General features: G+C 38.6%; 1 protein-coding gene across 1 annotated transcript in view; it reads left to right on the forward strand.

Annotated features, from left to right (window-relative positions):
• NXPH4 (neurexophilin 4) overlaps positions 1 to 5,562 on the forward strand; it is a 271,548-nt gene extending 265,986 nt beyond the window's left edge. The window contains exon 2 of the mRNA XM_056562524.1: positions 4,250 to 5,562. Within this exon, the coding sequence (XP_056418499.1) occupies positions 4,250 to 4,975 (726 nt within the window). The 3' untranslated portion in view covers positions 4,976 to 5,562. The remainder of the gene's footprint in view (positions 1 to 4,249) is intronic.
• The last annotated feature ends 8,020 nt before the right edge of the window (positions 5,563 to 13,582 follow it).

Genomic DNA, 13,582 nt, shown 5'->3' on the forward strand with positions numbered 1-13,582 from the left:
AAGCAGCGCATGCGCAGTGGAGTGAACCTGCCGCCATAGCAAGGAGAGAGGTCATGCATATTGATGAGCGCCGACCTGGCAGAAGATGACATGGGGTGCCCGGAGCTCCGCTTCAAGCTCCGCCCATGCCTGTAGGACCTCATATACATAAAAAGAAAAAACATGATAGCAGCGCAACGGTTGGACCATTTTGGACATGGTAAATATCTTTTTGATCAGTATCACCCACACTACAGGCCTGTATTACAGGTTTAGTGTGGGTGATACTGATGACAGATTTCCTTTGCTCAAAAAAATTTAAACAACCACATTAAAAAGTATGCATAGTATAAAAAGTTTTTGGATCTGACAGTGCCCATTTAATGTAGTGGTGTACTGCAGAGAGTGCATGCCTATGTTTCTTTAACTGGATCATTCGGCCAATTGCATGTGCCACGGATTGGCACTGCCTGTGGAATTGTAACCCGACTTGTTTACTAACTGCAAAGATGTAGAGGGTCATTTATTAACATGTGCCACTTCGTCTGTGCTGTGTTATATATCACTGTGTAAACTTTGGGGGAGATTTATCAAAACCTGTCCAGAGGAAAAGTGGCCGAGTTGCCCATAGCAACCAATCAGATCACTTCTTTCATTTTTCAGAGGCCTTTTCAAAAATGAAAGAAGAGATTGATTGGTTGCTATGGACAACTCAGCAACTTTTCCTCTGGACAGGTTTTGATAAATCTCCCCCTTTGTGCCTAGGAAACCGTGCCCATAACATGTCCAGTGGATTTACCGACTCAGAAAGCAATATATACAGACTAAAGTGGAATCATAAATGCAAAATTTCACAAATACATAGGACGACTTGGGTCTTCATAAATAATCCCCTTAACTCTTAACCCCTTAAGGACCGGAGGTTTTTCCGTTTTTGCATTTTCGTTTTTTGCTCCTTGCCTTTAAAAAATCATAACTCTTTCAAATTTACACCTAAAAATCCATATGATGGCTTATTTTTTGCGCCACCAATTCTACTTTGTAATGACGTCAGTCATTTTGCCCAAAAATCTATGGTGAAGCGGGAAAAAAAATCATTGTGCGACAAAATTGAAAAAAAAACGCTGTTTTGTAACTTTTGGGGGCTTCCGTTTCTACGTAGTACATTTTTCGGTAAAAATGACACCTGATATGTATTCTGTAGGTCCATACGATTAAAATGATACCCTACTTATATAGGTTTGATTTTGTCGGACTTTTGGAAAAAATCATAACTACATGCAGGAAAATTAATACGTTTAAAATTGTCATCTTCTGACCCCTATAACTTTTTTATTTTTCCGTGTATGGGGCGGTATGAGGGCTCATTTTTTGCGCCGTGATCTGAAGTTTTTAACGGTACCATTTTTGCATTGATAGGACTTATTGATCACTTTTTATTCATTTTTAAATGATATAAAAAGTGACCAAAAATGCACTATTTTGGACTTTGGAATTTTTTTGCGCGCACGCCATTGACCGAGCGGTTTAATTAATGATATATTTTTATAATTCGGACATTTCCGCACGCTGTGATACCACATATGTTTATTTTTATTTTTATTTACACTGTGTTTTTTTTTTTATTGGAAAAGGGGGGTGATTCAAACTTTTAATAGGGGAGGAGTTAAATGATCTTTATTCACTTTTTTTTTTTCACTTTTTTTTTGCAGTGTTATAGGTCCCATAGGGACCTATAACACTGCACACACTGATCTTCTATGTTGATCACTGGTTTCTCATAAGAAACCAGTGATCAACGATTCTGCCGCATGACTGCTCATGCCTGGATCTCAGGCACTGAGCAGTCATTCAGCGATCGGACAGCGAGGAGGCAGGAAGGGGCCCTCCCGCTGTCCTGTCAGCTGTTCGGGATGCCGCGATTAGCCGCGGCTATCCCGAACAGCCCGACTGAGCTAGCCGGGAACTTTCACTTTCACTTTTAGCCGCGCGGCTCAGCTTTGAGCGCGCGGCTAAAGGGTTAATAGCGCGCGGCGCCGCGATCGGCGCTGCGCGCTATTAGAGGCGGGTCCCGGCTTCACTATGACGCCGGGCCCGCCATGATATGACGCGGGGTTACTGTGTAACCCCGCGTTATATCAGAAGAGCAGGACCAATGACGTACCGGTACGTCATTGGTCCTTAAGGGGTTAAGAACACATCCCATTTTGACCTTGAGGACACAGGAAATTTTCATTTTTGCATTTTTGTTTTTTCCTCCTCGCCTTTTTGCAACACATAACTCTTTTATTATTCCATCCACAGAGCCATATGTGATGACAACTTTTATATTACCATAAAATGTACGGCACAACCAAAAAAACATCATGTACAATGGGAAATTGAAAAGAAAAACACCAAAAAGAAAAAAAAAAGCTTTTTTTTAACAAAATAAAAATTTAAAATGGCTCTATATTGACCCATCTTAATTTTGTAATTTTCTGTACATGGGGAAGATTTGCACCATGACCTGTAGTTTTTATCGGTACTACTTTTTTAAACATGTGACTTTTTGATCACATTCTATTCCTTTTTTTCTGGAATGTGATGTGACTGAAAATCAGCAATTTTGGACTTTGATATTTTTTAAATTTATGCCAATCACCATGCAGGACCATTAACATTATATTTTAATAGTACATAAATATGGTTATTGATTCATTTATTTATTTTACATTCTTTTATTAGCAAAATGGGAAAATAGAGGAATTTCATTTTTTTATTGGGGTAGGGGCTTATCCACTTTTATTAAAACTTTTCTTCCTTTATTTTTACATTACATTTTTTAAGTGCCTATAGGGGGGCTATTTATAACAATATTCTGTTTGCTAATAGTGTTCAGTGCTATGCATTGTCATAGCACTGATCAATATAATCTGCAATCTACTGGTCTGCTATATCACCAGAACGGCTCTGGAGATAGGTGAGGAGACCTCCGGCCTCCATTTTGGCTCATCGGACCCACACAATTGTCTCTGTATGCCCCCTAGTACTTCAGATATTATAATCAGTAATGATGACAACACCTGAGGTTAATGGCAGATATCAGCACATACTCTCGCTTTATAGCCAGGATGGGACTCCATCCTGACTAGGCTTGTACTAGGCTTCCAGGACTTACAGGTATGTCCTGTCTACTCAACAGGTTAAAGCGTACCTGTCATTTCAGTTGACTTTTTAGGATACGCTGTCCTATGTGTGTACAAGCACTATTTACATCTATTATATAAATTGTATAGGCATTCTGCTCTGTAATCTTCATCTCTAAATTGCAGTTGTGCTAGCTAGTGGGTAGAGACTAGCTGCTATGATGTCACACATACACTACGCACACACACGCACACACACACACACACACACACACACACAAATGTCTTCATATATACTCTAAGAAGCAGCAGCAACATAAATGGCATTATAGAGCTGAAGTGAATGGTTTAAGCAGACATTCAAGTCCCAGGGTCATATCTAATATTCTTTACAGTCTCTCTCTCTCTGCCTCTGCTCTCTAAACTAATTTATTCTCTCGTCTCACCTCTTTCCTCTCTTTAGATTTGTATAGGCAGCATGTAATCTGATCTCTCTCTAAACTGATAGTTCCTCTTTTAAACACTAGCCCTGATTTATCAAACTGTGTGAGAGAAAAAATTCAGTGATTTTCGCACAGCAATGAATCACAGCTCAGCTTTCACTTTATGAAAGCTCGTTAGTTGAGCTGTGATTGGTTGTTGTGGCAAAATCACTAAATGTTTTCTCTCACAGTTTGATAAATCTGGGCCAGTATGGATTGGAGCTGTTTTCCACAGTGAATGAAGGTGTAGCAAGGAAGGGAGAGGAAAGGGGCTTAATACGTGAAGAGACATTTTTCTCTGATAAGATATATTTTTATGTTCGCTTGAGCTCTTAATTTATGCAGAGATTGTTGAAACGATGGTGACCATTTGAATAGTAAGTATACAATGACGGTCAAATGATACACAATAATGTACCACAATGCAAACTGTTTTGTTTTAATCCATATGACAACTAGTAGACAAATCTATATTATGCATTTGTGTTAATCACTCTAATGCCATTGTGTAAAGGAATTATTTGTGCATTTAGGACTGTAGACGCATTTGTCATATTGTCATAACAAAAAATTGATAGCAATCCTTTTACAGATAAAAAAATATTATATTAAAAAAAACTTATAATACATAAATAATATATTATATTTTTTTGCTCCTAGGTGATTTGTTTAGAAGGCCGCATGACAAAAACACTAGGATACTTGGATATGGGAACAACAGGAATGATAAAGCATGAGCCGTATGGTACAAACAAACCTCTCCATCCATCAAGGGTATTCGCCACTGACCCATTCAAAGCGGCAAAAAATCCAATGCAGTCCCCTGTTAATCCCTGGGAGTGGAGTAAGAATCAAACACTATTTACTGGGGGCATTGGCCAAAGAGCAAAACGCAAGCCTTCACTGAAAACTGGGAGAACAAAGAAGATCTTTGGATGGGGGGATTTCTACTTTAACATAAAAACTGTCAAATTCAGTTTGTTGGTCACTGGTAAAATTGTTGACCACATAAATGGGACGTTTAGTGTTTATTTTCGGCACAATTCATCTAGTCTTGGTAATGTGTCTGTCAGTATTGTCCCACCCACAAAGGTGGTAGAGTTTGACCTCCTTCAGCAATCTACCTTGGACACCAGAGAGACCAAGACTTTCAACTGTAGAGTGGAATATGAGAACACCAACAAAGCCTTGAAGAACAAACCCTGCCTCTATGATCCAGCTAAAAACTGCTATATGGAACACACACAGAGTCATGCTGCGTGGCTTTGTGCAAAACCATTCAAGGTTATCTGCATCTTCATCTCCTTCTACAGTATTGACTACAAGCTGGTGCAGAAGGTCTGTCCAGATTACAACTTTCAAAATGAAAACCCTTACTTTGGGTGACGGATGCACTGACCGTAAGGTCAACAAGCAGGTTTATGTGGGAGGGAGAAAGAGAAATGTAATTTTAGAGGGGCTGTGTAGCCTTTGAGGGCCTGGCTACAACATGGAAACAGGTTACTTCAGTTTTACTACAGATACAATATGAAGATTTGTTCTCAGTGTAAAATGAGACTAAGATAACAAAAAGTGCATGATGTTGACCCTGATTATTTAAGGATTGTCTGACCTGCTCAGTAATAAACTGGAACATCAAGGTCATCTTATGCCATCAACTAAGATTATCACTTTCAAACGCTCTAGTTTCTGATGACCTCAGTATTAAAACCTGCTGTCAAAAATTTCACTTTCACTTATAAGGAAAGTGGCCCTATGGGAATTTACAAATGTATAAAAAAAAATAACAAGAGGATGTGTCATAAAGAAAACAGTATACAAGATGATTATATTCTGCAGAAAATAAACCTTTTTTGAAGTAGTTAAACCTAATTTAGTTATGTACTTTTCTTTTTTATTATATTCAAGATCAATTTCACTACATGATGCTGTGTCATATTATTATTGTTGAGTGGCATAGGCCATATTCGAATTTGCGATATTGCGCAAATATATGGACGAATATTCGTCATATATTAGCTAAATTTAGCTGTGAAAAATTAGCATATGCGAAAATTAGCATATGCAAAAATTCGCACGCCAGTCTCAAACAGTAGTATTAGAGCCTTCTTTACACCACACAAGCTGGAAGAAGAGAGGGGTGATCACTGTGATGTGTACTTTGAAAAAATAAAATAAAATAAGAATATTCGTAATTACGAATATATAGTGCTATATTCATGAATATTCGCGAATTCGCAAATATGCGATATTCGCGAATAAAATTTGCATTGCGAATATTCGCGAGCAACACTACATATTATGACCAGGTATTACAGATATCAGATGCTCATACAATACAAAATATAGTATTTTGTAAAGAGTTGTCTCTTTAACCCCTTAAGGACTCAGGACGTAAATGTACGTCCTGGTGAGGTGGTACTTAACGCACCAGGACGTACATTTACGTCCTAAGCATAACTGCGGGCATCGGAGCGATGCCCGTGTCATGCGCGGCTGATCCCGGCTGCTGATCGCAGCCAGGGACCCGCTGGCAATGGCCGACGCCCGCGATCTCGCGGGCGTCCGCCATTAACCCCTCAGGTGCCGGGATCAATACAGATCCCGGCATCTGCGGCAGTTCGCGATTAAAATGAACGATCGGATCGCCCGCAGCGCTGCTGCGGGGATCCGATCATTCATAACGCCGCACGGAGGTCCCCTCTCCTTCCTCCGTGCGGCTCCCGGCGTCTCCTGCTCTGGTCTGTGATCGAGCAGACCAGAGCAGGAGATGACCGATAATACTGATCTGTTCTATGTCCTATACATAGAACAGATCAGTATTAGCAATCATGGTATTGCTATGAATAGTCCCCTATGGGGACTATTCAAGTGTAAAAAAAAATGTAAAAAAATGTAAAAGTAAAAGTAAAAAAAAAGTGAAAAATCCCCTCCCCCAATAAAAAAGTAAAACGTCCGTTTTTTCCTATTTTACCCCCAAAAAGCGTAAAAAACATTTTTTATAGACATATTTGGTATCGCCGCGTGCGTAAATGTCCGAACTATTAAAATAAAATGTTAATGATCCCGTACGGTGAACGGCGTGAACGAAAAAAAATTAAAAAAGTCCAAAATTCCTACTTTTTTAATACATTTTATTAAAAAAAAAATTATAAAAAATGTATTAAAAGTTTTTTATATACAAATGTGGTATCAAAAAAAAGTACAGATCATGGCGCAAAAAATGAGCCCCCATCCCGCCGCTTATACGGAAAAATAAAAAAGTTATAGGTCATCAAAATAAAGGGATTATAAACGTACTAATTTGGTTAAAAAGTTTGTGATTTTTTTTAAGCGCAACAATAATATAAAAGTATATAATAATGGGTATCATTTTAATCGTATTGACCCTCATAATAAAGAACACATGTCATTTTTACCAGAAATTGTACGGCGTGAAAACAAAACCTTCCAAAATTAGCAAAATTGCGTTTTTCGTTTTAATTTCCCCACAAAAATAGTGTTTTTTGGTTGCGCCATACATTTTATGATATAATGAGTGAAGTCATTACAAAGTACAACTGGTCGCGCAAAAAACAAGCCCTCATACCAGTCTGTGGATGAAAATATAAAAGAGTTATGATTTTTAGAAGGCGAGGAGGAAAAAATGAAAACGTAAAAATTAAATTGTCTGAGTCCTTAAGGCCAAAATGGGCTGAGTCCTTAAGGGGTTAAAGGGGTATTCCTATTACATAAAGAGACAGCATATTGATGAGATATGCCATCACTTTATGATTAGCAGAGGTCAAACCTCTGGGACTCTCACTGATCCTGAGAATGAAGGAGCTCCAGACCTGTGTCCCTTTCAATGCTTTTCTCCACTCATCTGCGCTCTCAGCTGTACGGGAATCTGCAGCCTTCATCACCCATTTGTCTGGAGTTGTGTTGCAGTTCCCCAGCCAGGCACCATTATGAAAGCATAGACTATATAGGGGCCACTGTGCGGAATCAGAATTGTGGGTTTTTCATTCTCAGGATTGGTAGAGGTCATAGAGTTTGGGGTCTTAAAGTTTGGATCCCCAAAGATCATATACCTATGGAATATCTATGAAATATTGGAACATTTTGTTAAATTTAACAATTTGAAGTGGCTTTAATAAGTGTTTTCATAATGTTTATTATGGATTTAATTATAAATAAGTAAACATTTAAGTAAGCACTTATGTGTCTTTCGAGTAAGAATCACACCGTGTTTTGTTGCAGTTTATGTGGAAGTTAGAAATGTATTCAAAAGGAACGAGAAATCTAAAAAGGAAGCAGAAATTGCCATAAACACTGCTGCAAAAAGCTTCTACCACCACCTTATAAAGGTTCACCAAATTATGGCTGTATTGGAATTTTCTGGAGTTTCTGGACAGAAATATAATGGCAAAAAAAGTGAGCATTGATTCCTTATGTGTTTGTTGAAGTTTTTATTCCAAAATCATGTTTTAATATAGAGATTTCCCCCCTTTTTTCTACCGTAGCACTTGCTACTCTTTTGAATGCTGTTTACTAGGTCTCAAACGAAGCAGTGTGGCTTTGCATCAGTTTGTACAAAGCATTGGTAAATAGTGAGAAGAAAAACAAGCTTATGCACCACTTACTAACTTTTCCCTAAAGTGGATGAAGGAGTTGAAGTCAGTTACTCACAATTATGAAGCTAATGCAAAATTGAAAACTATTTACTTGAGCACCCACTTATTAAAGGGGTACTCCCATGGAAAACTTTTTTTTAAATAAACTGGTGCCAGAAAGTTAAACAGATTTGTAAATTACTTCTGCTAAAAAATCTTAATCCTTTCAGTACTTTTTAGGGGCTGTATACTACAGAGAAAATGCTTTACTTTTTAGATTTCTCTGATGTCATGACCACAGTTCTCTCTGCTGACCTCTGCTCTCCATTTTAAGAACTGTCCAGAGAAGGAGAAAATCCCCATAGCAAACATGCTGCTCTGGACAGTTCCTAAAATGGACAGCAGAGAGCACTGTGGTCATGACATCAGTGAAATCTAAAAAGTAAAGCATTTCCTCTGTAGTATTTAGCCCCTAAAAAGTACTGGAAGGATTAAGATTTTTTAATAGAAGTAATTTACAAAGGATAGGGGATAAGATGCCTGATCGCGGGAGTCCCGCCGCTTGGGACCCCCGGGATCTTGCACGCGGCACCCCGTTTGTAATCAGCCCCCGGAGCGCGTTTGCTCTGGGTCTGATTACAGACGACCACCGGGCCGGCGGCGGGTGATGTCACGCCTCCACCCCCGTGTGACGTCATGCTTTGCCCCTCAATGCAAGCCTACGGGAGGGGGCGTGTTCGCTCCGGGGACTGATTACAAACGGGGTGCCACGTGCAAGATCCCGGGGGTCCCCAGCGGCGGGACTCCCGCGATCAGGCATCTTATCCCCTATCCTTTGGATAGGGGATAAGATGTGTAAGCACTGGAGAACCCCTTTAAAAAAGAAAAGTTTTCCACAGGAGTACCCCTTTAAGAATGTAATTTTATAAAGTAGCATTAAAATTTCCCTTCACAACAACTAAAGGGCTCAGCTCTAACTACAATATTATCCTCTTCTTCAACAAACTTTATAGCTGGAATTACACATCTGTCCAGGGAGCTTTCTGTATAACACTCTAGCTTATGCTTAAACAGGAGCAGATGCTTAAAACAAACTTCCAGCAGATATGGTTGGTAAAGCCACCTTAAGTGAATGTAAACCTCCCTGGGAAACACATTTAGCAATCCTAAGATAAAAAAAAAATAATAAGAGTAAAACATAGAGTAAAGAATAAGAAACACTAGATTGGTAGACTAAACAGACCCTGTGGTCTATCATTCTCTGTATCAATCAAGTTATTTTTATCTTTTTTTTTGCCTGGGTGTATTTCATGTGTACTCCCCTCACATTTAACAAAGAGGTGCACATTCTTCATAAACAGCAAGGTAGCTTAGATGAAGAAAATTATGTACTCTTGAATGAGTCTAAATATTTCTACAAAAATGTTTTTAGCAGTTTAGCCGTGGAAACTCAGTTTTTGAGCTGTGCTGCTCCCGAGGTGGTTTGGCTCTTGGCAGTGAGTGTTGCAACTAAGAAATATTAATCTTTCTACAAACAAAATGTTACAGTTGGCACTAAATGTGGACAGGAAGAAATCTTGACATTTGCCAACCCTAAATTTGTCAAACTTTTATATTGCTAACTAAGATCATGTCAAACTAATCTTATAGATTTTTTTGATTGGGTGACCAAAAATAATTGATGGCTGAGGTGCAGTAGACATCGCTTATCTAGATTTAAGCAGGGCTTTTGACACTGTCCCACATAGAAGACTTATTAATAAACTGCAGTCATTGAGCTTGGACTCCCATATTGTTGAGTGGATTAGGCAGAGGCTGAAGGACAGAAAACAAAGGGTTGTAGTCAATGGAGTATATTCAGAGCAAGGTCTTGTTACCAGCGGGGTACCTCCGGGATCTGCACTGGGACCCATTTTGTTTAATACCTTTATCAGTGATATTGCAGAAGGTCTCGATGGTAAGGTGTGTCTTTTTGTTGTAACAGAGTTGATGTTCCTGGAGGGATACCCCAAAAGGAATTGGGTAAACTAGAGAAATAGTCAGAACTCTGGCAACTAAAGTTAATGTGGATAAGTGCACGATAATGCACCTGGGACTTAAAAACCCTCGGGCAGAGTAAAGAATGTGATACAGTCCTGACCTCAGTATATGAGGAAAAGGATTTAGAGTTCATTATTTCAGAAGACTTAAAGGTATTAGCAATAGAAAGTGGGAAGTGCTCATGCCGCTGTACAGATCACTGGTGAGACCTCACTTGGCATACTGTGCACAGTTCTGGAGGCCGTATCTCCAGAAGAATATAGATATTTTGGAGAGAGTTCAGAGAAGAGCTACTAAACTAGTACATGGATTGCAGGATAAAACTTACCAGGAAAGGTTAAAGGACCTTAACAAGTATAGCTTTAAAGAGAGACGAGACAGAGGGGATATGATAGAGACTTTTAAATACATCAAGGGAATCAATACAGTAAAGGAGGAGAGCATATTTAAAAGAAGAAAAACTACCACAAGAGGACATAGTTTTAAACGAGAGGGGCAAAGATTTAAAATTAATATGAGGAAGTATTACTTTACTGAGAGAGTAGTGGATGCATGGAATAGCCTTCATGCAGAAGTGGTCGCTGCAAATACAATGAAGGAGTGTAAACATGCATGGGATAAGCATAAGGCTATCCTTCATATAAGATAGGGCCAGGGACTATTCATAGTATTCAGAATGTTGGGCAGACTAGATGGGCCAAATGGTTCTTATCTGCCGACACCTTCTATGTTTCTATGTTAGATTTATTAAACTAGAAAATTAATTTCAAATGCTTACAGTGTTTCATACACACATACTCTTAGCATCTTAAAAATCAGGCTTCTGTGCAGCTTCTCAGCCCAAAAATTCAATATAACTCTTAACAAATCAGTCCTTGCATTGTTGTTGATCTACAAGATCCTAGTACTGATTGTACTGCAAAGTTCTTATGCGGCGTATTTCATTGTTGCCATTGTGGAAGATTGATGTGTTTACTGCTTTATAATAAAGTTTTTTCTAAACTATTTCTGTAAAGGTTAGATTAAATTTGGAAAAGGCCCCTCAGCAAAACAAATATTACGTGCACCAGTTTTATATAAAGAATAGTTAATTTATACTGGACTGAACCCTTGTCTAAACGATTGACAAATCTGGTAGGCCGGCGAAACATCGGGGAGGCTAACATAGTGATTTTACTAGCAACAAACACCTGGTGCAGACACAGAGTCTCTTGTTACCACAGAGTCTTATGCACCATTTTATGTAATACTGGATGGGGGCAGAGTCATATAATACTAATGAGTGCATATAACTGTAAGGAATGACCATCCATTTAGTATAGTAGTGGCTAACTCGATCGTGGTTACTGGTGGGAGCAGTAGAACAGAAAGTTAGCATTGATGTGTTTTGCTATGGTTTTAACATCAATATTGTTATTCAGCATCTAGAGTCAAAGTATTTTTAGGATAATTATAATAAAGAGTAGTTTGGGGGGGGTGGGGGGGTCTTTAGAAAGGTTGTTTTGCCCCACAGAAGGTAACCTCTAAAGGATTTGTTGTTACATTGGTCCAGTAACAGACACAGCCAAACAAGCATAGACGTATACATGATAAGCATGCAATGGTAAACTTTCTACCAAAATGAAAAATTAAGGAAACAAAAGGTGTATAGTGGGTCACACGGCCAGTGCTGCAGGGCAATCTACTTCACAATGTGGACTGGGGATGCCGAATGGAAGAACTGAAGCAAGAAAAACTAGATGGGACTGTCAAAGTAAGTTATTATAGCATAGCTGGGTGTATTCACTGATGGTAATAGGTAAGGTAAAAGGCTTTCAGAAAAAGGGGTTAATTATGGGCATAATCCTTTAAACATTTTTTTCAACCAAATGTTTGCATTGTCAGATGTGTCTGAACACATCTCCCATCAAAACCTTATCTCAGATGCACCCTAAACTATAAAGGAAACCCTACAGTGCAACCATGGGAAACTTCATATACATGTTGTCTTTGGTTGGATGTAAACTTAGGTCCTCAGAACTGTGAAGCAACAGTAATAACTGTCGAGCTACCATGCTGCTAGGAGTGTCTTAAAGACTTTAGGGTACTGGGAAGTGGAGTGCAATGAGCACAAGTTCATTTTTGTTCATCCTATACCCTATACTGATTTTATTTCACATAAACAGCATCACCGGAACAAAGATTAGACCCAAACTATTTGGTTAAAAACATTTTTTATTTTCCTATGGTTACTGCATGACTATATGTTCAATATAATGCAATCATTATAAGAAGGTGTTGGGGAGATGGGTGATCACCATAATAGTAAAGGGTGTCCACATACTTTGTCAGTGTACAATAACATACTCACATCCAGTTGTGCTACCTCCCTAACAAATCAATTTTGCCTATTTTTCTAAGAAGTGTTGGAATGCAGTAAAAATGTGCCATCTAACATGGGAAAAGAAGATTTTCTGTGTTCACAAAAGAGTTAATAAAAGTATGTTTTATATCTACTATCATGTATTGTAAAAGAGATATTTCATCCTAAGCACAAAAAACCTCAAAGGTCTAAGAGCCACTCTTACATTTTCCCTTCTTTAGTTTGGAATGTGGAGGTTTCTTTAATATAACTCAACACCAAAGTTTAAAAAGTGTTTGGCTTTGTTGGCATGTATTTATGGTACCGGACTTGCCTATTGTAGGAGAGTGAATAATTCAGTAAACATTATAAAGCTGTACAGTCTTACAGTCTGTCTGTTCCTCCTTGTACAGATTGTGTTATATACCCAGTGCTATTTTTTATATAAGGAAACAAATCTAATAAAATAATAAAAGTTTAATTGACTTTGGATTTTTGCATATTTTAGCTAATAAACATTGCCCTTATTTCATTTAGAACGTAATACTGTGCCAGTGGAGTAACATTCATCAGACTTTACACTTGGAAATGTAACATACATATGACTCAGAGTGCTAGATATGAGTAAAAAATTAGTAATATAGTGAACAACAAAAGAATCCTTAAGGACATCTCAAATGTTTACCTCTTACATAAATGAGCACACCCCTCACATGTTTGTGAATATTTTATTACATCTTTTCATGTGACATCACAACTGAAATGGAACTTGGCTACAATGTAAAGCAGTGAGTGCACAGCCAGTATAACAGTGTTTAAAGTGGTACTTTGCTGGAAACATCTTATCCCCTATCCAAAGGATAGGGGATAAGACGTTAGATCATGGGGGTTCCACCACTGGGGACCCCCACGATCTCCATTGTCCCCCCCCCCCTGTCATTCAGTGCACAAAGCATACTCCACTCCATGCCCCATGACTGCCGATGCAAGCCACCCCACCCCATCCATTCACGTCTA

This window comes from Hyla sarda, chromosome 2, assembly GCF_029499605.1.
Source record: "Hyla sarda isolate aHylSar1 chromosome 2, aHylSar1.hap1, whole genome shotgun sequence".
Lineage (NCBI taxonomy): Eukaryota > Metazoa > Chordata > Amphibia > Anura > Hylidae > Hyla > Hyla sarda.